General features: G+C 35.2%; 1 protein-coding gene across 3 annotated transcripts in view; it reads left to right on the forward strand.

Annotated features, from left to right (window-relative positions):
• Positions 1-26668, forward strand: part of LOC145246788 (uncharacterized) — a 242356-nt gene that overhangs the window by 63418 nt on the left and 152270 nt on the right. For all 3 annotated transcript variants that reach the window (XM_080108584.1, XM_080108586.1, XM_080108585.1), the window contains exons 3-4: positions 1850-1945; positions 23693-23774. In XM_080108584.1, the coding sequence (XP_079964710.1) occupies positions 1850-1945; positions 23693-23774 (178 nt within the window). The remainder of the gene's footprint in view (positions 1-1849; positions 1946-23692; positions 23775-26668) is intronic.

A 26668-nucleotide genomic window follows, 5' to 3' on the forward strand; every position in this document is an offset into this window, starting at 1 on the left:
GGGGGAAGTGAAAACTAAAAATACTGCCACGTCATCAAAACGATCCTGCGATGACCTCATTTAGCGTCTTCCTGTCAATCAGACCTCTTTCACTCGCTTTATAAGCCTTAACTTAACACACTAATCAATTACTCTCACTCGTGGTCGAGACGGTTAAGTGGTTGGCTTTTGTTTCCATCTCCGCGTCAAGGCTTCCGGGTTCAATCCCGCCTCCCGACCAAAACTATTTTTTTTTTCTTTTACACACCTGGGCAACATTTTTTAGTACTTCGCTTATTCTTTAGTTTACCCCCCTATACACAGCATTGTTTTCTTTCTTAATATTGCAGGTTCGATCCAACAGGTTTATTTATGCCATTTTTTCCCCCGTTTTGGTTTTTCCAATTTTTTTTAACATCGTCTTTTTTATAATATTTAAGCAGGGTTATTACTCCCCTCCTTTACACACACCTACAAACCTCTGGGCAACACCAGGTACCCCCAGCTAGTAAAGTAATTTCATGTTCAAAATCTAAGGCGTATCATTCTCAAGTCAATAATTATGACCCACTAATTGTAAATATGGATGTCAAACGCCCGCTTAATAAAAACTCCCTTAATCCTACCTCTAACTCTAGGTACAAGTGGCAAGCCTCTTCCTCCTAAAACCTTCTTTAGCCCTAACAATAACACTAAGTCCAAGTGACCAGCTCCTCACCAAACAAAATTCCCCAGTAAACTACATGTGTGTCTAAAAAAAAAAATATCCTTCCTTAAAGAAAAATGCACGATTTATCTCCCATAAGACATAAATTGGTCAACTGTCCTAAAATGCTAGAATGGTCTCGAAATGATAAATTATTTTTACATTAAATTTATGTGAAACCAACCCCCACTCTAAATTCTAAAATTGTTTTTGTTTTGTTTCTATCATGTTTTCAGGATATTCACACATAATTTCCCTTAGCTCTATCATTAACCCAAAAGTCAGTGGTAACCTCCGCACCCTCTCATAATTGCACAAAGACCCTCTTAAAACCATACATAATCGACTTTAGAAAAAAGGTGCATAGGATTTATTTCCTATAGAAAAAAATAGTTAACTGCCCTAAAACGCTAGAATAGCTCAAAATGGGGATCATTTTACAATAAATTCTAAAGTAATATTTGTTTATCTTTCATTAAAGTTTTTCAAGGTGTTCACACGTAATTGCCTACAAAGATAAAATCACATTTTGGAGAGTTTATCAGATGGGGTGGGGGTTAATGGAAGGTATTAATCTACAATAATACGAAAGAAATATTTCAATATATTCATTTTTAAACAGTCCTAGATTTTGATTTCAGTTATTTGTACATAAAATGCATTACAATTTAGCTTTGAGTTCTCTAACTTCATTTCTTTTAATGGATACATGGCATTTTTAAGGAATTGCAGGATATGTGTATTTATCGCAAATTATTTGAAGGATTGAAATTACAGAAATTTTCAGTTTGTAACCTGTTGATATTTAGAAATGCAATTTCTCAAAACGGACAATGAATTTTCATACACATTTTGATGGCTTGTTTACCCCCTCCTATTTATTATAATATTTCTGGTAAATGTGAGATATTATTTTGTATATATGAAATCGAAAATAGTTTTTCTTTGTTTCTCCATTGAAAGCCATCATCTTGATTAAAAACATATTTTTTTACCTTGATCATGCATTTCTACAACATTTACCAGCCATTTCACAGACTACTTGAGCTAAAAAGCAAAACTGCCCTCTTTCAAATTGATTAGTATCAAAAAAGATGTAAGCAATCAATGTTGCTATAGTCTTTGTAAAAGTCTCTTAACATATACATTCTTTCTATTTTTCAGAGACACTTTTCTGGTTGCTAACAATAAAGGAGCTTTAACAATTCTACATTTTCTACTTAATAAATTGGATCCAGATGAATGTCAATTTCGATTAAGGTATGTTACTACATTATCTTTTCATTTTTGTATATTTAATAATTAAAAGAAAGTCCCCCCCCCCCCCCGTACAGAATTACATAAAATTTTAGGAATCTTGAATGAAAAATTACTTTAATATTACAAAACATTTTGTATTAAGCTTTGAATATAAATTATAATTTTGTTTTTGTAACTTTACAAATTTGTAAAAGAATTTTAATATTGTGTGTATGAAGAAAGAAACAGGTATAGAGAATCAGTTTAACCATTATTTTACTTAGGTTAGTCTACAGTTGATTTCATCTTCAGGCTTAAGTTAGAATAGGAAATAAATGTCTGCTTCATATATACCGCCATAATAGATTACCATTATTAGCAAAACGAGGAAAGATATTAAAAAAATTTCAAAATTTAATGAAAATCCTCTTCGCTTTTAATGAATAAAAAAGATATGTAATTCTTCATGATTAAATATCAAGAAAATGTTGCTATATCATGGCAATTCATCTTTACTTGTTGAAACAATATTTAATATAAATGTTGATATGTTTTAATGAGGGTTCAACATTTATTATAAGACTAGCAAAATGCTTTGTGCTGGATTTTGCTGTACACTTGGGCACCCGTTGTGCGGGTACCCTTGCATTATGTTGTAAGAGCAACTATTTCTTAAGGTGTTTGAAATTTTTTAGCTATCTCATAAAGTGACTAAAATCCAACTATAAACTTTAAAGCCAATAGATTATATCAAAGTTGACACTTATATTGTTATATATAAAATTTGAAATAATTACAAAGAATTACAGTAGTTAACATTTGTTTAATTGGTTGAGGGGATGGGGGTAGAGGAGGGTGGTCAAAGTCACAAAAAAGTTAGCCGATGCCATAGTGATGAACCTCAACTTGGTTTGCACCAATCTCGACTTTGAAAAATGGTATGCACCATCCCTAGGTTGGAGACCATTATCATGTCAGGTTTGGTCATGATCGGTACAGTAATGTGGGCTGTGAGAGTGTGTGTGTGTGTGTGTGTGTATATATATATATATATATATATAATATTTGTAGTCATCGACATGCAGTCCTGTTTCGTTGTATCACAACTCATCAGTACCGCTAGACTAGCACCTCTCCCAAGCCAAGGATTAAACCTAGAACCTTCGTGTCGACAGTCGGCAGTTCTACCACTTGACCACGGAAGCGATGCCTGCAAAAAACCTCACCGAATGTCTATTTAAACGAACATCCATCCACCACTTTTATGGTGCTCAAACCGCCTGTTTATAAAAAAACAGCGAGCTTCACATTTTTCAGCCAATTAAGTAGTGGGTGAGATTATTTACGACCCTCAAAGAGGGGGGGGGAGCTTAAAATATATTTGTAGTCATCGACATACAATCCTGTTTCGTTGTATCACAACTCATCAGTGCCTCTAGACTAGCACCTCTCCCAAACTTCCTTAAAAACCTTGGTTAAGTAAAGATGATAAAAATTTGATTTTCGATTCTGTTCATCTCGAATAAGTCAGTAAGAAGGATACTGCCATCTTCAAGAACGTTTTGACTTTTTAAAAAAATTTCTGATTCAAATTCCTACAAAAGTTGAAGTCAGATCTCCAAATAATTTTATCACTTGGTTATCTGGAAAATTTTAAATCATCTCTAACAAAATATAATGACTTCCATATTCATGGTTGGTTATATTACAATAAATTATAATCAACAGAGTGAATATGAAACCCATTTTTTCAAAGTGTTAAGTTTGCAGGTTGAAACAAGTAACGTAGAAAGCAATACAAATGACGACTCAACAAACAGATCAAATAAGAAGTGTATTAGGAAAAGGTATATTTACAGGATATTTACATAATGGTGTCAAATAAGAGAGTCTTTGCTGGAGAAACATATCTGCTCTCGGCGGCCTTCGGTGGCTTCTGGTGAACACACACCCAGACTAACTGAGTCTTCCTATTTATGTGTAATTACTATCCACATATGCAAATGAATGTGTGCCACCACAACAGAAAGTATGGAAAATATACCAATTTTTTAATTAACTATGGAAAACTAAAGGTTCTTTCTACCCACACTTGTCAATTGCTATTTTTTCTTTCATCTATAAATAATCAAATTCAATCCAATTTACACCATTAACGATTACTACACTACCACCTTACATTCATTAATGCTTATCCTTGACTGGCCATTGTGGTGACTCCTAAGTAAAAAAAAAACAAAAAAACAAAAAAACAAACCCTCTCCCATACAATTAAGAAAAAAGCGTTATAAATTATTTTTCTTCACATTTCAGAGTTCTAATCTTCAATAATATTTTACCAAACATAGTTTTGAAAAATATTTGCTCGCATTACACTTTTAAATCAGGCAAGGAAACTCCTCTCAATGTTTGGAAAATTTCTTAGAATGAGTTTTATGCATCTATATTTCTGAGATGATTAACTGTTATAAAGAGATGTTAACTAATGATCTACAGTCTTCTCCAAGTATGGCTGATCAACTCTGATAAGTTTAATGAACTTGTGGCAAAATGGATAAAATACTAAGTAAAATTTAGTTTCTTGTGACACTCTGGAGGTGGAAGATTCTATTCTCAGTATGGGCGATACTAAGAATACAACTGTGAATTACTTCAGACTTCAACTTAGTTATGGCTGCCCGTATGGATTAAATATAGGGTTCGGTTCAAAATTTTGTGTAGATTCCAGAGTTTGACATAAAAGTTCTAAGTTTGAACAAATACAGATGAAGAAAGTTGGTAACATTGATTGAAACGTTCTAAACCTAGCCACAGTAGCCAACTGTGTGACAAATGCTCATAGTTCACTTAGAAATGCTGAACACCTTGTGATATATGTAAACATCACCCTTAAATCTCAACGCCAAGTTAAGGAGTCAATGCTAAAAATGACAAGGTACTATAAAAGGCTGATTGGGAAGAGATGCCCCATGGATTAATATCGTTCCTCTTTCATCTAAACAGTGTGCCAATGAGACAACTGAATTGTGCAAAAGAGGCATTGAATGAAGCACATGTTCCCTCCTGGGTTCTACATCCATCCACATGAAAGTATTATAGCAAGCTCCACTTTCCCCAGTGGTTCAGTTCAAATTGTACAGCTGCCATTACACAATAGCAGCATGCATTCAATTCATAAGTCAAGTACAAACACGGAAAAAAAAAAAAATGTATATATACACACACATAAGCTAGAAGTCATTGTTAATTTGAAAAGGCCTTAGCTAAAAGAAGGCATACTGAGTTGCAGAAGGTAGGAACTCATGATTTTTAGAAAATTTACTAGACTACCCGTGACCTGTTGGGTCAGTATGTTATATTAGCTATGGAATTCATGTATGAGCATGACACTTGTGACATAAAGAAAATAGTTTTTTTTTACTCAACAGAAACATTTTTATGAGAGTATATTAAAATGAAAAATCACGGACGGATCACTCAAATATGAAAAAAAATCCTTCCATGTAAAGTTACCTATTTTTCCAAATAATCGCTCAAAAATCGAAAATTAAACATGATTTTCCTACAAATCCAACGCCGACGAAAGTCATTTAGCAGCAAAAACGCATATGAACCTACCGATGAGAAATATAAGAATGAAAAACCCATATTGAAATCCTTCAAGTTAAAGAAACTTAAAATCTAAAAAAAATAATTAATAAAACCTGGAGCAAAAAAATAAAACCTAAATAAAATAAAACTAATTTTGAAACAGATTAGTAAATGTGTCAACAAATTCACAACTATTTTGTATCTAGAAATGTAAACAAAAAATAAAAAAAGGAAGGAAGGAAAAGGGGCGGATAGAGAGTAGTAGTAGTAGTAGTAGTAGTCTTGGTTTTACTACAGTTGTTCTTATGTTTGTCAACGGGTTAAAGTTGTTTAGTTGTAAGAAAATAGCGACAGTATAGTTGTAATAAAGAATAGTTGCAAAACACCCCCACTCTTCCCATGTTAAATAATAATTTTGAAATAATAATGTTAATATTTCAGTGCGCAGGTCAAAATCTGCAAAAGAAGCGATTTGTGTTTATTTGTTTACATTGTTATGGGTTAATCTTTATACGCGCATGCGCAACCGGATGTTGTAAACCGAAAAGTGGTTACATCACTCGTTACAAGGTCATTTGAGTTTTATAATTATATAGCTTATAGTATAGTAAATAAAGGACAATCAGTAATTCCTCTGTGAATAACTGTGAAATATTGATTACTATTCCAACAGCCAGAAGGTTGCTTGCCTGGCAATCAAGAACTGCTTGCCTGGCGATTCACCCCCAATTCCACCTTAGACCCACACACCTCCTCCTAAATTTCCCTATGTGAACTGAAGGCACATTTGATGATCTGAAAATCACCCCTATGTCCGCAATATCATAAAAAAACTTGGACACTTTCAAGGCGTATGAGCCATATCTTAGCCCTGCTATACTAATTAAGAAATGCTCAGCCAGGCAAACCCCTGTACTTTCTTAACTCTATCTGCCTCCGTGATACCAGTGTACAAGAATTCTTGTGAAAGAATTGACCTGCTTAATTATCACTCTATCAGTCTCCTCCCACTTTTTGCTAACATTTTTGAGTTGTTAATCAATCAAGAACTAGTCTACCACTTTGCGAAAGCTAATCTTCTCTCTTATGGGCAGTATAGATTTAGGCAATATGGTTTTACTACAGACATTTTAACGGTCATCACTGAATGCATAGCCCATGCACTGGATAAGGCAGAGGAAGTTTGGCTGTAGCTCTTGATATAATCCAAAGTCCTTGACAAAGTCTGGCATGAAGGGCTCCTAATGAAAATTGAATCAAATAGTATTACTCGACGAATGTTAAATATAATCAGATCCTTCTTTCACAAGAGGAAAATTCAGGTTATCCTTGATATATGTATATCCAAACAGCATAATATTAATGCAGAAGTACCCCAGCGGTTGATCCTTAGATCTCTAGTATTCCTGATATTCATAAACAACCTCCCTGATAACATTGTGTCTGATGTGGGAATATTTATCAATAATACAATGCTCTATAATAGGCATGTGAGAAAAGCAGATGTATACATATCTAAGGCAATGGCAGAATCCTTAGAAAATGACCTTCAGTCCATAGTGGAATAGTGCTTTAAATAGATTGTAAAATTTAATGCTGATAAGATTAAGCTCCTCTCTTTTAACAAGAAGTTTTCTTAACCACCGATAACCACAAGTAATAATACCCTATCAGAGAACTTTCTTCGATTAACATTGCCAGGAAACAAACTGAAACAAATACATTGAGAACATTGACAAGGCTGCTGCAAAGGAGCTGGGCTCTTTCTACCATGCTAGAAAATCACTCCCACCAGAGAGTATCCTGTACCTTTACAAAGCCACCATTCGACCACGCATGGAGTGTTATTGCCACATCTGGGCTGGTGCATCTATCACTTGTTTTACAAGTATTTTAATGGAATGTGCCCTGATGAACTCCTTGCATGTGTGCTCCTTCGATGTACATACCCCAACAACCTATTTAGTAATAAAATCTCATCCCTTCACTGTAGAGGTCCCTAAATGCTGGGAAGTCTTCTACTATATTAGATTCTTTCCTCAGACTGCTAGATTTTTAAGTTCCCTCCTAGTTGCCTGCTTCCCTCACTACAGTCACGGGAGCAGGTAACTGGGAGGGAACTCATGTAATGCATGTAGAAGTTTAATGTAAACAGACCTCTCATTCATCTCCTCTAAACATGACCCCAAATAGTAGCCCCTTACAATATGCCTTATTTCGGGTGAACATGACAAAGAGATGAGAACAGTAATGTAAATCAGTTATGTTCAACAGACCATGTGAACTCACGATGGGCTACAGAAGAATTTTGATGAGTTGGTTATTAAAAAAAAAATATCTCAAGTCCAATAAAAGTATTATTTTATATATATATATATATATATATATATATATATATATATATATAGATAAAGTAGAATTCATTATTTATTAATGTTTATTTTGTAATTTTTTGAATTTTATAATTGTGCAATTTTGATTTTAGAAAATGGCAGCAAAGAAAGCCCTCCTGCAAAAAAACTAAAACTGAATCAATGCAGTGATGGCTTCTTTTCATTAGGATTTGTCAAACAAATTGGTTGCAATAAACCAGTTTGTATTGAATGTGGTCTTTTTTTTTTTTTTTTTTATTACATTTTCACCCCAAACAAGGCACATTGCCACTTTGTTGTAGGGGGCTACTATCAGGGACAGTAACTACTGGGGCACTATGTTGGGATTTGGGCAGCAAGATGTCGGTTCACGTTACACTTGAACTTCTGCATGTCAGTACAGTTAGGGAAGCAGGGACCTGGAATGGAATTCCAGAGTCTAGCGGTTCTGAGGAAGAAACTACTGGAGTAGAAAGATCTTTTACATCTAGGGATCTCTACTGTGTGGGGGTGGGATTTAGCTGCTTGTCGGGGGTATTTATGTTGAGGGGGCACAAATGCTTGTAGTTCGTCAGAGTATTCACCGTTAAAGTACTTGTAGAAAAGGCAGAGGGATGCAACATTTCGTCGATGGGACAGAGGCTGAAGCTTAGATGTCAGTTCAGGGCCTATCAGATTGGCGACTCTCTTTTGAACCTTGTCTAGGAGCGAGAGACTAGCAGCAGATGCACCAGCCCAAATATAACAACAATACTCCATACATGGGCGAATGGTGGCCTTATATAGGTACAGGATACTTTCAGGTGTCAGTAGTTTTCTAGCACGGTAGAGAGAGCCTACCTTTTTCGCATCGGCCCTGGCAATGTTTTCAATATAATTGTTCCAACTCATGTTTCATGTGAACGTTAGTCCAAGCAGTTTGAAAGATGTACTCTCAGACAGGTAGTCACTGGCCATTGCTATTGGTGGCAGAGAAGGTTTCTTGTAATTATTGATAGAAACCAGTTTAGTCTTATGAGTAATGATTCCATGAAGAAGGCAAAGTAAGAGATTCACTAGAAAACAAAGCATCCATAGATAGAGTAAAAAATATTTTGAGTTAAAATTGAAAGCTCAACCTGTAAAATTAGTTGACTTCTTTACGAAAGTGAATGCTTCTCAGTTTAAAACATTAGAAATGATTGCTAGACTAGGTGCACCATAAGGATACGGAAAAAACGTGCTATGCTAGCTTATGTTGAAAACCTTATTGGCAAAGAAAGTGCAGCAGTGCTTAAAAAAATACCTCTGTCAAGAGCAACAGTGACAAGATGAAATGGCCAAATATGTTCAAGATAAATTAATAGAAATTCTTTAAAAAATAAATTTGTTGAATTACAGATTATTTGAAAAATTTTGTGAAGATGAACAATTTAAAAAATTGCTGCTTCATACAGAAGTTGGGTGGCTCTCCAAAGGTAAATCTTGATAGATTTGTTAGTATGTGGCAAGCTGTACTGGACTTCTTAAAATTTGTATTTGAATTTGCTGACTCTACTCAAAGAGAAAAGCTCAGAAAATTTTGAATTATCTGAATAAGAATGTAATTAAATCCAAAATATTTTATCTCAATGACATTTTTAACTTTGTAAATGAACTAAATTTGCAACTTTTGTTAACTTGCTCACAAAAGATTAAAGGCTTTATAAGAAGTTGAAATACTAGACTGGTGCTACCAGATCAGGCTGCCCTGTGGCTTCCTGAGACGAAATGCACCTACATTGACGTTTTTTTTTGTTTTCTGATCTTTTTTTGTAAAACTTACTTATGTTCTGCAAAACCAAAAACAAAAACAACAGCCTATTCCACCCCCCTTTTATTTTATTTTTTCCTACCTTACTCCCGGTCCTGGATATGACCTTAAACTACATCCGATGGTGAGGTCCAGCTTACGGGCTTGGGGAGTGTGGAGCCACCTCTTAATTGCCATTGCTCCCAGGTCCACCCTGACCCGGAGTGGTAGTACCTGTTAGGGTCCCAACTATGGGTTAAATAGAAACAGATTTTAAAAAAGGAAAAGAAACAACAAAAAAAGAAAGAAAAAGAAAACAAATATATTCTATTAAATTATCTATTTATTTATTTTTTTTTTTGCCCTGTCGGTAGGGCATGAGAACAAACCGACTGTCCCCCTGCAGAGGGTAAAAATCCCTCAATGGGGCAACCAGTTAGCCGTGGGTTGCTACCCGTAAAGTCTTAGGACGTGATCCTGGTGATTGAGCGAACCTAAACCAGGATACATAGAAGTTTAGGCACCGCAACACATTACTTTGGCCCTTACTTCAATTAGACGGGCGGTCGGAGAGGCCCGATCCGACCAATCGGCCAGTCACGCCAAGCCCCACCATATATTGCCCATTCCAAAAACCCACTACTAATACAACACATCCCCCCTCTCCCACAAATAACCCTACTCCCTAATATATGATGGAAAGCGGTGGCTGAGGGTCAATCGATTAGGTGTGAATATCGATGATGAGGCTGTAAACCCCTCAGGATTGCTACAGATCCCATAGCAATATCAAGAGAGAACAGATAATCATTATGATACCACCAAAGTCGGTTATATCATCATTGTATCCCTGTAGAGGCTGGGCGAATGGGTTTCCCCCCAGGCTCTTCCCAAATAGGACTCCGAGGTGGGTGGGGAACAAAGATGACGAAAAAAGAAAACAAAATATATGGCTTATTCCTCCCAAAAACCACCCAAAGAGAACCCACTCTGATGTCTCTGACATCAGTAGCTCTGACGAAGAGACGATAAAACCAAGGAACTCAACATTCGTAGTAATAGAATCAATGGAGGAAACTCCTTTGAGCAAACTATCACCTTTTAAAATTGAAAAAAATCTTAAAACTCTAAAACCAAAGTCTATTAAAAAACAATTTAACGGCAGCCTACTAATAGAAACCCATAACGAAGAACAAACTAAAGAAATATTGAAACTAAAATTATTTGAAAACATCAAAGTCAAATGCTACAGACATCCAACCCTAAATACCTGCAAAGGAGTAGTGAAAAGCCACGAACTTGCACTTTGTCCCTTGGAGGAAATCCGGACAAACTTACAGAAACAGAATGTGTTAGATGTTCGCAGAGTTCAAATTAAAAAAAACGGTGAGAAAATCGATACCAATACATATATACTAACTTTCGATTCCCTCACCATACCCAAAGAAGTGAAAGTCGGATATATGAAAATAAATGTAGAAATTTATATTCCAAACCCCCTCCAATGCTTCAAGTGCCTGAAGTTTGGACACCATCAAGATCGGTGCACACGATTACCAGTGTGTGGAAGATGTGGAGAAAGTGGCCCACACATTGACTGCAGAAAAGATTTCAAGTGTGCCAACTGCCTGGGAAACCATGGCGCTGGCTCTAGATATTGCGAAATATGGAAAAGAGAAAAAGAAGTGACCAAACTAAAACATATAAAGAATATATCCTACCCAGAGGCCAGGAAAATCATTGAAACTAAAACATATGCAGATGCAACAAAAAAAACTAATCCAATCAACAATCAAAATGGTCATATACATGTAACGGATACAACTGACAAGAAAATTGATGTCCTAAGCAAACTAATAAAGGAAATGAAAGAACTATTAGAAGAAATGAGGAAAATGAATAGTGCAATGTCTGCAACCAATCCAAGGATAATATTAAGTAAAGACACTACTGAACCACAAAAAGAAACAAAACCACAAACCATTTCTACAAAAACAACCGAACAACCATCAAACACATCACAAGCCAGAAAAGAATCAAAAATCCCCCCAGACAAAAAAAACAAAACAAACAAAAACAGGAAAAGAAAGATCCCGATCTATATCTCGAACAGGGACTCCGACAGATTTGAGGGATTGGAGACGATGGAAGTTGAACACAATTCCAAATGATGAACAAAATATTACAATGGAATATCAGTGGGATAAAAGCAAACCAAAATGAACTCACATTATTAATAACAAATATGAGCCCAGCACTTGTCTGTCTACAGGAGACCTTTCTGAAAGAAAATAATACCATCAACATAAAACACTACACATCTTACAACTACATAAATAAAGATACGGACAGAGCTTCTGGAGGCACATCAATACTTGTGAAGAATGAAGTCCCTCAAAGACAAATAAATATAAACACAAACTTGCAAGCAATTGCAGTTTCAGTGACTCTACATAGAACTATAACACTTTGCTCAATATACATCCCTCCAAAAGATACAATCAACGAAACAGATAACTCAATTAATAAAACAACTCCCTAAACCCTTTTTTCTACTAGGAGATCTCAACAGTCACAATGTAATATGGGGAAGTAAAGAAACAAATAAAAAAGGAAAAGAAATAGAAAACATAATAAATAAAAATAATCTATGCCTCCTTAATAATCAAAACTACACCTATATGTACCCAGCAACAGGTACTTTCACCGCCATTGACCTTACCTTATGTGATCCTTCCATATATATGGACTATGACTGGAAAGTACACAATGACACCTGTGGGAGTGATCATTTCCCAATCATCCTGGAAAGTCTAAGTACTAGCACTGAACAAAAAACACTCAAATGGAACCTACATAAAGCGGATTGGGAAGACTTCCAGGAACAGTGCAAAAACCAATTAATTATCGAAAAGAATGATGAAGATGACCATTTGAACTACTTCATTAAAACACTCACAAACATAGCAAATAATACCATACCGAAAACAACCAAAACCAACAATCACAACAAACCTTGGTTCACAAAAGAATGCAGAAAAGCCATCAGAGCTCGACGAGCTGCCTTGAGAAAATTCGAAAAGTATCCAACAAGCGAAAATCTGGATTTCTTCAAAAACAACAGAGCAAAAGCCAGACGAATCATAAAGGAATCCAAAAGAACAACCTGGAGAAATTATATATCCAAAATTAATGTGAATACCAAGGCGAAAACAGTTTGGAACATGATGAGGAAAATAGAAGGGAAGTGTAGTAGTACACCAATATCCCACATCTCTAAAGGCAACAAAATATATACCGATCAAAAAGACATTTCCAATAACCTGGCAGATAATTTATCAAAAATTTCATCATGTGACAGACAGAGAAATTCAAAAAGATTAGAGAAAAGGAAGAGAAAAAGAAAATTCTATTTAAATCACAAAATACTGAAAAATACAACCAACCTCTTACCTTGCCTGAATTAAAAGAATCGCTAACCAAATCCCATGACACAGCTACAGGGCCCGATGAAATTCCATATGAAATCCTCAAAAAACTTCCAGAAGCCTCAATGAAATACCTACTTGAAATTTTCAATATTATATGGTCCAGTGGAAACGTACCCGAGACCTGGAAAGAGGCCACAATAATACCAATCCCCAAATCTGAAAACTCAAACATCCAATCCCAATCAAGTAACGTCTCAGATCCATTGAATTTCAGGCCAATAGCTCTAACAAGCTGCATTTGTAAGACCATGGAAAGGATTATAAACAAAAGACTAATCTGGTTCCTGGAAACAGAGAATCTTATTACAGAATTTCAAACAGGATTCAGGAAAAACCGAAGTTCAATAGACCACATAGTTAGACTTGAAACCTTCATCAGAGAAGCCTTTGTAAGGAAAGAACATTTAACAGCAGTGTTTTTTGACATGGAAAAAGCCTACGATACTGTGTGGAAGTACGGTGTTACAAGGGATCTGAAGGCGCTTGGACTAAAAGGCAGAATGCCAATTTTTATTGAAAATTTTTAAAAAAATAGATGGTTCAGAATAAAGGTTGGCACAGCTCTCTCGGACTTGAAAGAACAAGAGAATGGAGTACCTCAAGGGAGTATACTGTCAGTGACCCTGTTCAGTATCCGAATTAACAACATTGTAAAAACCTTAACCCTGGGGTAGATTGCTCCCTATATGTGGATGACTTCCTAATATGCTGTAGATCTAGATATATATCTATAATAGAAAGGAAGCTTCAATTGTGCTTAAACAAAGTAATGAGATGGACGGAAGAGAATGGATTTAGATTCTCCAAAAGAAAAACGAAATGCATGCATTTCTGCAAACTAAAGAACATGCATAATGATCCTGTCCTAACCATGGAAGGAATGCCCATACCAGTTACTGACCAGTACAAATTCTTAGGGATTTTATTTGACAAAAAGTTAACATTCATCCCACACATAAACTATCTGAAAAAAAAATGTAACAAAGCTGTAAATCTTTTGAGAGTGGTAGCACATACCGATTGGGGTGCAGACAGGGAAACACTCCTTAAACTTTACAGAGCACTAGTCCGCTCAAAGCTAGACTACGGTTGTTTCATATATGGATCAACCCGAACATCATATATAAAAAGCCTAGACCCTATTCACCATACTGGCCTAAGATTGGCCCTAGGAGCATACAGAACTTCCCCCGTGAACAGTCTATACACGGAAGCACACGAACCCCCACTAGATCTAAGGCGAGAAAAGTTAGCCCTTCAATATTTACTGAAACTGAAGTCTTGCCCAAACAACCCTGCATACCAATGTACCTTCTATCCTAAATATGAAGAACTCTTTAACATGAGAAGAAAAACTATCAAAACGTTCGGGCTCCGAATGAAGGAAAGCATTGAAGAATCGAAAATTCCAATCTCCAGCATTCACAACTTCATACTGCCTAAAACACCCCCATGGACCATGAAACAAGTTGAAATAAAACTCAACCTAAACAAAAAGTCCAAATCTACCACAAACCCTATTGAATACCACGACGAACTTCAACATTTAAAATTACAATATTCAGACTACACCTTTATCTACACAGACGGGTCTAAAAGCAACAATCACACTGGATGTGCAGCAACGTACCATAAAACCACAATGAAGAGAAATCTTCAAAATGAAGCATCTATATTCACTGCAGAGACTATAGCTATCGATCTAGCACTCAACATAATTTCAGAGGAAACCACCAAAAACTTCATCATTCTCACAGATTCTCTATCAGTCCTATTATCTATACAAAATCAAAAACAAGAAAATCCACTAACAACAAAATTAATAGAAAAAATCAATATCCTTTCAACTACTAAAAACATTATTCTTGTCTGGATCCCCAGCCATGTGGGGATCAAAGGCAATGACAGGGCAGATACAGCTGCAAAAAGATCTTCTCACCTTCCAACTGACAATTTTAAGATTCCACATACTGATCTTAGACCCCAGATAAAAGCATACATACAGGAAAAATGGCAACTGCGGTGGAGTCAGCAAGAGGGCAACAAATTATACTCAATCAAACCTGAACTTAAGGAACGATGTCCGGACATCAAGAGATCACGCCGAGAAGATGTGATACTGACTCGGCTGCGCATAGGGCACACCAACTTTACTCATTCTTATATACTAAATGGAGAATCGGCGCCAGAGTACATCCCATGCCAGGAGACACTCACAGTAAAACATATCCTAGTTGGGTGTGATGACCTTGCCCCAACTAGAAAATTATATTATACAGAAAGCAATATGGAAGACCTTTTTGAAAAGGTCAACTCAGCAAATATTCTAGCATACCTAAGGAAAGTAAATTTATATAAGAAAATTTAAGGAAATTTAAAGTCATCCAAATATACACATCCATGTATAAATACAACATTTAATTTCTTAGTTCAATTTTATAAAAAAAGGGAGGAAAGGCTGAAAAAGTCATCCCCCCTCCTCCCAATAAAAAAGGTTTAAAAAAAAAAAAGGACTCCGGCATTAAATGACCACATAGGTTGATATGCCGTAAAACCAATCAATCAATCAATCAATCAATCAAGAAATACTAGAAAACACAACTTGACAAGCTGTGTTTGTTTAAAAATTTAAATTGCATCAACTTAAGTCCAGAATTTATCATAGAATGTGCTTAATATCTCGAAAGCCTGAAGAAAGATTTTGAGAGGATAAGGAACTCATCAACACAACTTATCCGTTGTGGTTTAAAGATTTAGCAAACTTTGAACATGAAGATACTATAGAACCGGAAGTTGTTCAAGAACTTTTGTATTTAAAAGAAAATTCACAGTTGTCCAGAAAAGTTCAGGATGAAGGGGTTTTTGTATGAAATCAACACCTCCACAAATTTATGACTTAAGTGAGTCCAGAATATTATCCTTTCTGACATCATGGCAGCTTTTCAGCTGTTGCTAACATCTTTACAAAAAAGAGAAACAAATTGAATGTTAATGAAAAAGGAATGCTAAGATTGAAGGTAAATAAAACATTTGTTATTGGCTATCAAGAGTTGATTAAAAAGCACCAAGAATAGGGATCATGTTAAATATAACTTTTTAAAATATTTTTTTGCAAAATTTAAAAACTGATTTGATAACTATTAATAAATAAATGATTTTGTAAAATATATTTTTCAGTAATTTAATGTAGTGGTCCAGAAAGCATTCCCTTAGGATTTGTAGTCCATAGGATGAAAAAAAAAATGAATGTCACTGGTCTAAATAATCCAAATATAAAATTTAACTATTGTAAAAATGTTAGCAAACCAAGATATATTAATATATCGATAATTAAGTAATGTAAAAACATTTTGAAATTATGACAGTTTATAATTATTTAGGGATGGTTTTTGGATGATGAAAAACGTTAGGTTGGAACTGTGATTATTGATTGCTATTGTCTGATAGTGTATTTACTAGCAATTTTTTTTTTTTAACTATATATGTTTCTTTTTACAAGCAAGTGTTGTATAGTGGGGTTTTATATTAAGAGATATGATGGGATTCATATTGGGACAATACATATAATGGATATAACGATAGTGATGATGAGGGAGAGAAGACATTTATACAGTTCGAGGGTACTTGGAACTTCATATACTGACTGGAGATAAATACAAGTTAACACAGAGGAGGGGAGACATTTGTGATAGAGATGGGACACATACTTGAAAGGGTTTACACAAGAGTTTGTTATAATTGATGATAAACACATTACCTTTTTCTGTTGTAACTGAATGACGAAACGAGACAGCACATACAAAACATGATGATGACTCCTTTATTTATCGGATCGACCGGTCGAATGACGTCAGGAATTCACTTGTATCTACATGGTTAATCTTCTACCCCTTTGCTCCTAAGGGCACCCTCCTCTGACCATGTGAACTCTTGGCTGATCAACTCTCTCTGACTGACTAAAATTCGAACTCCTAATATGGAGAAATATCCTTTGTCTATGACGTCAGAAGTGTGTTTTTTAAACGTGACTAATTTCGCGTGGTTATGCATGTGTTTATCCAAAACACACTTCTGCAAACAAAAGAATCCTCTCCTAACCTATGTTTTTAACAATATATTTTTAATTTTCATTGTTCATTCTTTTACTGAAATATTTAATATTCAGATTTCTAAAAGAATTAACAATAGCCTTACTTTCTAACATTCCATTTCTTAACTTTGCCTACAGGGTTCGATTCTAGGCTTATCTTAATCTCATTTCCACTTATTTAATATTCTTATTTACATGGAAAAAAAATACCACAGTTAAACTAAAATCAAGATTTTTTTTTTTTTTAAACTAAAGTTTTCACTGGATAACGGATATAAGACAGTAAAACGTCACGCAAAAAAAAAAAAAAAATTTAAATGTAGTCCATACATTTTATTTTTTTTCAATTGTGACTCGAGTTGAACAAATCTTTTTTTTTCTATGGTTGTACTTAAGTTCGGCTGTTATTTATTAGGAAATGCCTAAACGGAAAAGTAAATCGTATTTTGTGGTTTCTGCAAAAGCCTCAGTTCTTATGTTGTGATTGGATGAGCTTGACTCGCTAGCGAGGTGAGAAAATATTCGAGCAGCGATATTACTATTGAAAACAGGAACTATGAACAATTTTTTTTTGTAACACAAGCCATTTTATATGGTACGGATATTGTGTTGCATGTGAAATTGTACAATTTTTCTTCGTAACTGCATTACTGCTACTGAAGGATACAAAAAAAAAAAATGGAAGATTTATCTAGAATGTTAATGCAATTTTTGCAGACGCAACAGAAGGCGCAATCCGAGCTAGATGCACGTAGAGAGAAATTATTAAAATGGCAAATGGAACAAGAAGAAAGGCAGAAGAAATTACAATTTGAATATGAAGAAAGGCAAAATGAACGTTTTGCTAAAACACTGGAACTATTAAAGACTAATCGAGAAAATGTCGACTATTAATTTCTCGCATACAACTATATTTAATAGCATGGACACATTTAATTATGTGCCATACTATACAAGATACGAGGATGTCTTTCAACTGGACTGCAAAAGTTGGCCAAATAGCCAGAAAGTGAGCCTTTTACTCAGGAAGTTGGGTGTAAGAGAACACAGCAAGTTTGTAGATTATATACTACCTAAAAAAAACTACGGAATTAGATTTCATGGAAGCTGTAAAATTACTAAAAGAATTATTTAATCCGAATATATCTCTCTTTCATAAGAGATGGTTGTGTATGAATCTAAGGAAGATGGACAACCAAGATTATTTGACATACACATCAGTTGTCAATAAAAACTGATAAATTTAAGCTAGCGGAACTAACAGTAGAAGATTTCAAATGCTTAATCTTCGCACAAAGGTTAGTCTCCATGAAAAATGCAGAAATACGCAGACGAGTGTTGTCTAAGCTGGAATCTGAGCAAGATTTAACACTTCAGAAATTAGCAGAGGATTGTGAAAGGGCCATTACACTAAAAATGGATTCAAAAAAGATAAAAGAATCTGGAATGGCATATGTAAGAAAGGTTAGAAAACCATACACACCAACCAAGAACTATACAAATAAAAGCAGTCAAAACGGAACGAGATGTTCCAAATATAATAATTATAATTATAGTAAAGAATATAACAAGTCTCTTCCTAGATATAACTGTAAGAGATGCGCAGAAAGACATTGGGAATCGGATTGTCCTTATAAGAAGAAAAAATGCTACATTTGCAAGAAAGTCGGACACAAAAGCGATTGTTGCAGATATAAAGATTTCACCAGAAAGAGAGTACAGCAAACAAAATCAAATGAAAAATTAGACAAAAATCGGCGAAAATACATAAAAGTGGAAATATTTAAAACACCAATAAAATTACAACTGAATTCAGGATCCGATATTTCTATAATAAACTTGAATACATGGAAAAAGTTGGGTAAACCAACCATGATGAAAACAAGTAAATCAGCTCGGACGGTAACTGGTGGTGAGATAAAATTTGAAGGAGAAGTTATCCTTCCGATAAAATTAAAAGGGATTACGAAGAAATTAAAAATGTTCATATTAAAAAATAGCGAAAACCTGTTTGGAATAGATTTAATTGAGAAATTTGGACTCTGGGATAAGCCAATTAATACATTCTGTAAAAAAACAACAGAAAATGTAAAAGAGGACTTAAAAAAATTATTCCCTGATGTATTTATGACTAAATTAGGTCGTTGCAATAAATTTAAGGCCTTGTTTGAACTTAAAGAAAACACCAGCACAATTTTTAGAAAAAAGCGAAACGTTCCGTTCGCTGGGTTGGAAAAGATTAATAAAGAATTAATAAAGAATTAGACAGATTGGAACAGACAGGAATACTATCAAAAATAGAACATAGCGACTGGGCAGCCCCCACCGTGTATGTAAAGAAAAAGAATGATGAAATCAGAGTGTGCGCAGACTTTTCGACAGGTCTAAACTCGATATTACAAGATTACCATTACCCTCTACCAAGCCCAGAGGAAATATTCACAAAGTTGAATGGTGGTAATATCTTCTCCGAGATAGACTTGAGCGACGCGTATTTACAAATACCGGTCGAGGAGAATTGCTCAAAAATACTATGCATCAACACGCATAAGGGATTGTACAAATAGAACCGGTTGCCCTTTGGCATCAAAGTAGCGCCTACCATTTTTCAACAAACAATGGACACCATGCTAAGTGGTATTGAGTACGCATGTGCATACCTGGACGACATTGTTATCAGGAGCAAATCCCTAGAAGAACATAAGGAGCATTTAAAACAAGTATTCACTCGAATACAAGAATTCGGGTTTAAAGTAAAAGAAAATAAATGCGACTTTTGTATGAGCGAAATTAAGTATTTGGACATATAATAAATAAACATGGGCGACGTCCAGGCCCAGAAAGATCTGTGGCAATAAAAAACATGCCAGCACCTAATAACGTGCTTGCAGAGTTTCTTAGGATTATTACCAATCTTTTATTGAAGGGATGCATAATTTGCGAGCTCCCTTAAATGAACTGCTAAAAAAGGACACACCTTGGAACTGGACGCAAGAATGTCAAACCGCTTTTGACAAAATAAAGAGCGCACTAACATCTGAATTATTTCTAACTCACTATGACACAAAATTAAATATAGTCATCGCTAGTGACGCTAGTTCCTACGGCATAGGAGCATGCATTCAACATATCATGCCTAATGGATCTAGAAAGCCGATAGCTTACGCTTCAAGAACGCTGCTTCAAGCAGAGAAGGCGTATTCACAGATTGACAAAGAAGCGTTGAGTATAATCTTTGCAGTGACTAAGTTCCACCGATATTTATATGGTAGACAATTCATACTTGAAACTGACCATAAACCATTAGTCACAATCTACGGATCAAAAAAAGGATTGCCTGTATACACCGCAAATAGATTGCTGCGCTGGGGTACGATCCTACTGAATTACGATTTCCAGCTACAACATCTAGCATTGAAAAAGATTTGCCATGCGGATGGACTTTCAAGACTGATACCACAGAAACATAATTTGGAAGAATCAGTGATTGCAGCAATTCGAACAAACGTCGAAGTGAAAAATATGGTAGCAAACATCATTAAAGAACTACCGGTAACATTGTCAGACATTAAAAGAGAAGCCGATAAAGATGAAATATAAATGATAGAAAAGAAAAAATTATAAATGACAAAAAGGTTCAGGAAATTTTTTCCATATGTAACGATGTGTTATTATATAGCGAGAGAGTAGTAATACCTTAAAACATTGCAGAAGAGGATTTTGAGAGACTTCCACACAGGACATCCGGGGATAAATCAGATGAAGTCTCTAATGAGAAGCTACATATACTGGTGTAACATGGACGTCGACATAGCTACAACAATAAATAGATATGAAGGATGCCAGTTAGCGGCAAAAGCCCCACCTATAGTACACAAACCTTGGCCGAAAACCGACCACTCATGGTCGAGAATTCACATGGTCTTCGCTGGTCCAGTACGAGAAAATTACTACTTAATTGTAGTAGATAGTTACACAAAATGGCCTGAGGTAATGCGTTGCAGGAATCCAACAACGAACAACTCAATAGGATTCCTACACGAGTTATTTGCACGATTTGATGTACCAGACACACTGGTCACTGACAACGGAACTCAATTCACATCCACAGACTTTAAGGAATTTTATGACACGTTCCAAGTAAAGCATATCACTACTCCGCTGTATCATCCAAGATCGAACGGCCTTGCGGAGAGGTTCGTGGGCACGTTAAAACGAGGGTTAAAAAAATCCATTGGGATACCAACGGAAAAAGCTTTGCAACAATTTTTGCAAATATATAGGATAACACTGCACCCTAATACCCCATCAAACATATCACTAGCTGATTTAATGTTTGCCAGAAAGGTGAAATCTGCGTTTGATAAACTATTGCCAAGATAGGCAATTGTCCGAAACACTACACACATGATAAGAAAGAAATATAACTCGGGTGATCGAGTATATTTCAAGTGCTACAGGAATAACACTTTTTACTGGGAATGTGGAGTAGTGGATAAACGCATTGGTGATTGTACTTACATGATTAAAGGTCCACAAAATATACATAAAAGGCACCTGAACCAAATAAAAAACGCCACATACAAGATGGTGATTATACAACAGCAGTCGAAGAGGAGGAAACCATGGACATCATATACTAATCCTTTAATTTGGAACCGCCTCAATATACACCTGAACCCCGAAGATCAGGTAGAAAAAGAAAGTTTAATGAACCATTAATGTTAAATCCCAAGAGAAAAAGATATTGAAATCTGTGCGACTTCAAATCTTGGGAGGAGGGTGTTGTGGTGGCACACATTCATTTGCATATGTGGATAGTAATTACACATAAATAGGAAGACTCAGTTAGTCTGGGTGTGTTCACCAGAAGCCACCGAAGGCCGCCGAGAGCAGATATGTTTCTCCAGCAAAGACTTTTATTTGACACCATTATGTACATATCCTGTAAATATACCTTTTCCTAATACACTTCTTATTTGATCTACCTTGTTTGTTGAGTCATTTGTATTGCTTTCTACGTTACTTGTTTCAACCTGCAAACTTAACAGATATACTGTACGATGGAGAGGTACGTCTGAGGACTTATTACATTTCATTTTTATCGTAATTGATACAACTGAGTGGTCGGAAGATCTAAGAGGAGACAGAACGGAAATTGAACATAGTTCAGGGCAAGTTGTGAGAAAAAGGTCCAGGAGACTCACATACTAGCTTCATTGTAGGGCACACAGGTGGATTTGTGAACAATCTGAGTGAGGTCATAAGCAATAGAGAAATCATGACAGAACTTCCCCTCATCATCGGTCTTGTTTGAGTGGGTCAACCATTCCACATTGTAAACATTGAAGTCTCCACATACGTTAATGTTAGCTGAAGAATAAGCTGATAGAACTTGGTCAGTTTTCTCAGATATGCTTTTAAAGATAGTAACTCTGTTGTTATGGGGGCGATAGAGAGTAAATATAAATACAGTAGTGTGAGCTAGTGCCACCCGGGAGCAAATATAGGGTAAGTTAGGATCTTCTCTGGAGATGTTCCTACCATATGGAAAGCCATCTTTAATATAGGCACATATTCCATGCCTATGGCGATCTTGGGGGTCAGATTTGGAAGTTAAGTTAGAGTATCCCTTAATTACGAACTCATTTAGGGAAATACTCTGTCCAATGCCAGTTTCGCTTAAAAATAAGAGGTCTGGTTTAGTCTACTGTAATTGGGCTTCAACCTCTGGAAGGTTAGAACGTAGACCCATGATGTTGGAGGAGGAGACATGGTAGTGGGGTCTATGTTGGAAGTTTGAGATTCGGATTTAATCGTGTATTTTTTCTTGAAACTTGTCATGATGGAATTTTGGAGTTTTTGGACTAGGTCGTCAGACTCAGCAGGACTGAGAGGGGAAACTAAGAGAAAAAGAAACAAAGAAATTTTTTTTTTTTTTTTTTTTTTTTTGTAGCTAATGATAAGGTAAAGCCGTAACAATTACCCACTAGTATGGCATAGAGAGGCCCCACCAGAATCTACTGCATGGTCCAGAATCCATTCATCAAATGGCAATACAGCAGTCCCAGTACTTTTCATTTAGATTGTGATTTAGGCGGTCCACTTTCTCAGGATTTACCTTCTGTTTTGAAAAAAGAGTTAGTTTATTGCCAATTGCCAAAGTTGCCCTTACCAGAGAATACCAGTGGAGCTGTTCAGACATTTTTTGTAGACCAGATAACACTGGTTTTTCAAAATCTTACTTGCCTAATCTGGACTAAACTTCTGTAGTGATTTTGAAAATAGTATTTTAATTATTTCCTGTCAGTATGGAAATCTAATTGTATTGTTTCATATACATAAGTTTTGTGTTAATTTTACAATGATAAACTCCTCTTTTTATATGCTGTCACAAAACATATGAAGCATTTATTTGGATACAACAAATATTTTTGCTCTTTTTTCTTTCAGAGGAATTTGGCCTGTATTTGACAAAAAGCAAGAACAGAGTTTCCGGAAAGAAACTTGCAGCTGGTTAAATAAAATTTCTCTTGTGAGTATTTTACAGTTGTACTCTCACTTTTAAAAATAAATGAGTATTTTTATTACAATTACAGATCACTTAACATTTGGAATATTGAGTCAGTTTGATGGATGATATACAATCCATGTTTGCTTTATCAAAAGTTTTGAACACTGGATTGTCAGCATGAAAAATAAGTTATAATTCATTGTCAGATAGTGTTGCATATCCTTAGTGGTTTATCACTGTGAGGTTGGAAACTCTTGAAACAAGTTCTTTTGACAGAATTTATTAGTGTTAAAGGAATTAAATCTTGTTGAACAAGAAAACTTTGACCACTTTTCAGTCGAGTTGATAAAAAAACTTTGAGGTAATCAAATTGACAGCTTATTCCTTATTCAGTACAGCTGCTAAACTTCTGACCAATCAACAGTATGAATTTAGGCAATCCCGTTCTACAGCAGATATCCTAACTGTAATTTATGAACTTATATACCATACACTGGATAAAACAGGGGAGGGTAGAGCAGTAGCCTTATATATCTATAGCTTTTGACAGGGTTTGGCAGAATCGTCTTTTCAGGAAAATCAGATCATACAGTATCACTGAACAAATACTTAACATAATTATATCCTTCTTAAATAAGAACCCAGTTTGTTCCCGACAGTCATACATTTAAACAGTATGATATAAATGCGGGTGTATGTCAGGGGTCTATCCTTGGATCTTTATTATTCCTAATATTCATAAATAACCTCCCTGATAAAATTGTATCTGAGATGGATATATTTGCTGATGACACCACACTCTATAACAGACATGAGGAGAAAACAAATGAACACATTTCTAAGGAAATGGCAGAAACACAAGAGGAAGCCCTCCAATCTGTAGTGGAATGGGGACAAAAATGGATGGTCACATTCAATGCTGCCAAAACTAAGCCCATTTCCTTCAATAATTACAAGAAACCTTCTCAATCACTAATAGCTGTGGCTGAAGATACATTACCTGAAAGTACTGTTTTCAAACTCCTCAGCTTAACGTTCACAAGAAACATGAGCTGGAACATCGAGAGCATTGCCAGGGCTATCCCAAGAAAAGTGGGCTTAGGCCTGAAAGTATCCTGTACCTCTACAAAGCCACCATTCGCCCATCTAGAGAGTATTGTTCCATTTGGGCTGGTCCATCTGCTATTAGTCTCCTGCTCTTGGACAGGGTTCAAAAGAGAATATATAAGTATGGACTGTCATCTAAGCTTCAGCCTCTGTTTCATTGATGAAATGTTGCATCCCTCTGCCTGTTCTATAAGTATTTTAATGGTGGATGCTCTGATGAACTATAAACCCTGTACTCCCTTGACATAAATACTTCCAATAAATTCGACAAGCAGCAAAATCCCACCCCTACACAGTAGAGATTCCTAGATGTAAGAAGGCCTTCTGCTCTAATAGTTTCTTCCCCAGAACTGCTAGACTTTGTTACTCCCAGGTTCCTGCTTTCCCAACTGTACTGACATGCAGAAGTTCAAGTGTAATGTGAAAAGACATCTTGCTGCTCAACTCCCTCTGGCCCCAATAGTAGCCCCCTCCCCCCACATCAAAGTGCCACTATGCCTTGCTTAGGGTGAAAATGGAATAATAATAAAAAAAAGTGTTATACATGGAAGTATATGAAAGAATGAGATTAGTTGGGAAAATTGAAACTGCCTGCAACACCAAGAATGAGCAGTCTGCTAATTAGTGTTAGGTGTCTCTATATAATGATGAGTTTAGAGGGATTGGTTGATGTTCAGGTTGACTTCTTTGAGTAAGCTCTATCTGGCAAAAGAACCTCTATGAGATGCAGTTATTGGCAAGAATATAACTTTTTTTTCCTTTCTAAAGTGTAAAATTTCTTCTCAATACACTCTGTGATATCTATATATATATAAAAATCTAATTCTTGGTTTGTTAGTTATCAATAAAACAATATTTCTACATTACCAATTTAATTGGAATTTTAAGACAGTCTATCCTTAGAGCCGAGGAATGTTTTTGTTATTAAAATAAATTAACATTGCAAATTATAAAAATATTAAATAAAATAAAAATATTTTTCATAAGTCTATTGTGCAGGACTGTTCTCGATTTTATTACCGGTAGAACTGAACGTTTCAATTAATGCACTACAATTTGATGACTTTCGAATTACAAGATTTCATTGTCTGTTTAATCGATAAGTAAAAAAAAAAACATCCCCTATTTTTTAAATTTAAATTCATTTGTTTATCTTAAGGCTTTTCATCCATCATTACGTTTTCATCCAACATTACGTTGTAATTGTTTAGTTTTTTTTTTTTTTTTTTTGTGGCATCTAACGATATCTCGAATTCCAAGAATCCATTTTTTTTTTTTTTTTAAAATTTAAATTCATTTGCTTTGTTTAAAGCTTTCCTCGCCAAGCCTACCTAAAATAAATTTGCCTAATTCTTTATTTCTTATGTTATTGGGGGGGAAAAAAAATAGCATCCATTTTTTTCTATCGAATTCATTTGCTGTTTTTAAAGCAAACTTTTTTTCCCCCAGATTGTTTTGGCAGATTTGCCATTTAGTTGTATAAATATCCTCAAACCAGGTAATCACTAAAAGGAACTCTTAAAGGTCATCACTGGTATCGAGCAAAAGTTTGTTTACATGTTTTACAAACTTTAAATGGGTAAAATCATAAATCATAATTATTGAAAATGAGATCATGTGATTAAAATTTAATTTAAATTTGTTTAACATATTAAAAAAAATATAATACAAGATGAAGTTTTAAAATTATTAAATGTGTTTTATTTTATTTAAAATGAAAAACATTGACCAATAAAAATGAAATTTTGGGTACTAATGTAGTTTTGGAGCTGTGCTGAAATAATAATGTTATTTTGAAAACACTTCTT

Source organism: Euprymna scolopes, chromosome 24 (assembly GCF_053919585.1).
Source record: "Euprymna scolopes isolate OS-2025 chromosome 24, ASM5391958v1, whole genome shotgun sequence".
In the NCBI taxonomy this organism is placed as follows: domain Eukaryota; kingdom Metazoa; phylum Mollusca; class Cephalopoda; order Sepiida; family Sepiolidae; genus Euprymna; species Euprymna scolopes.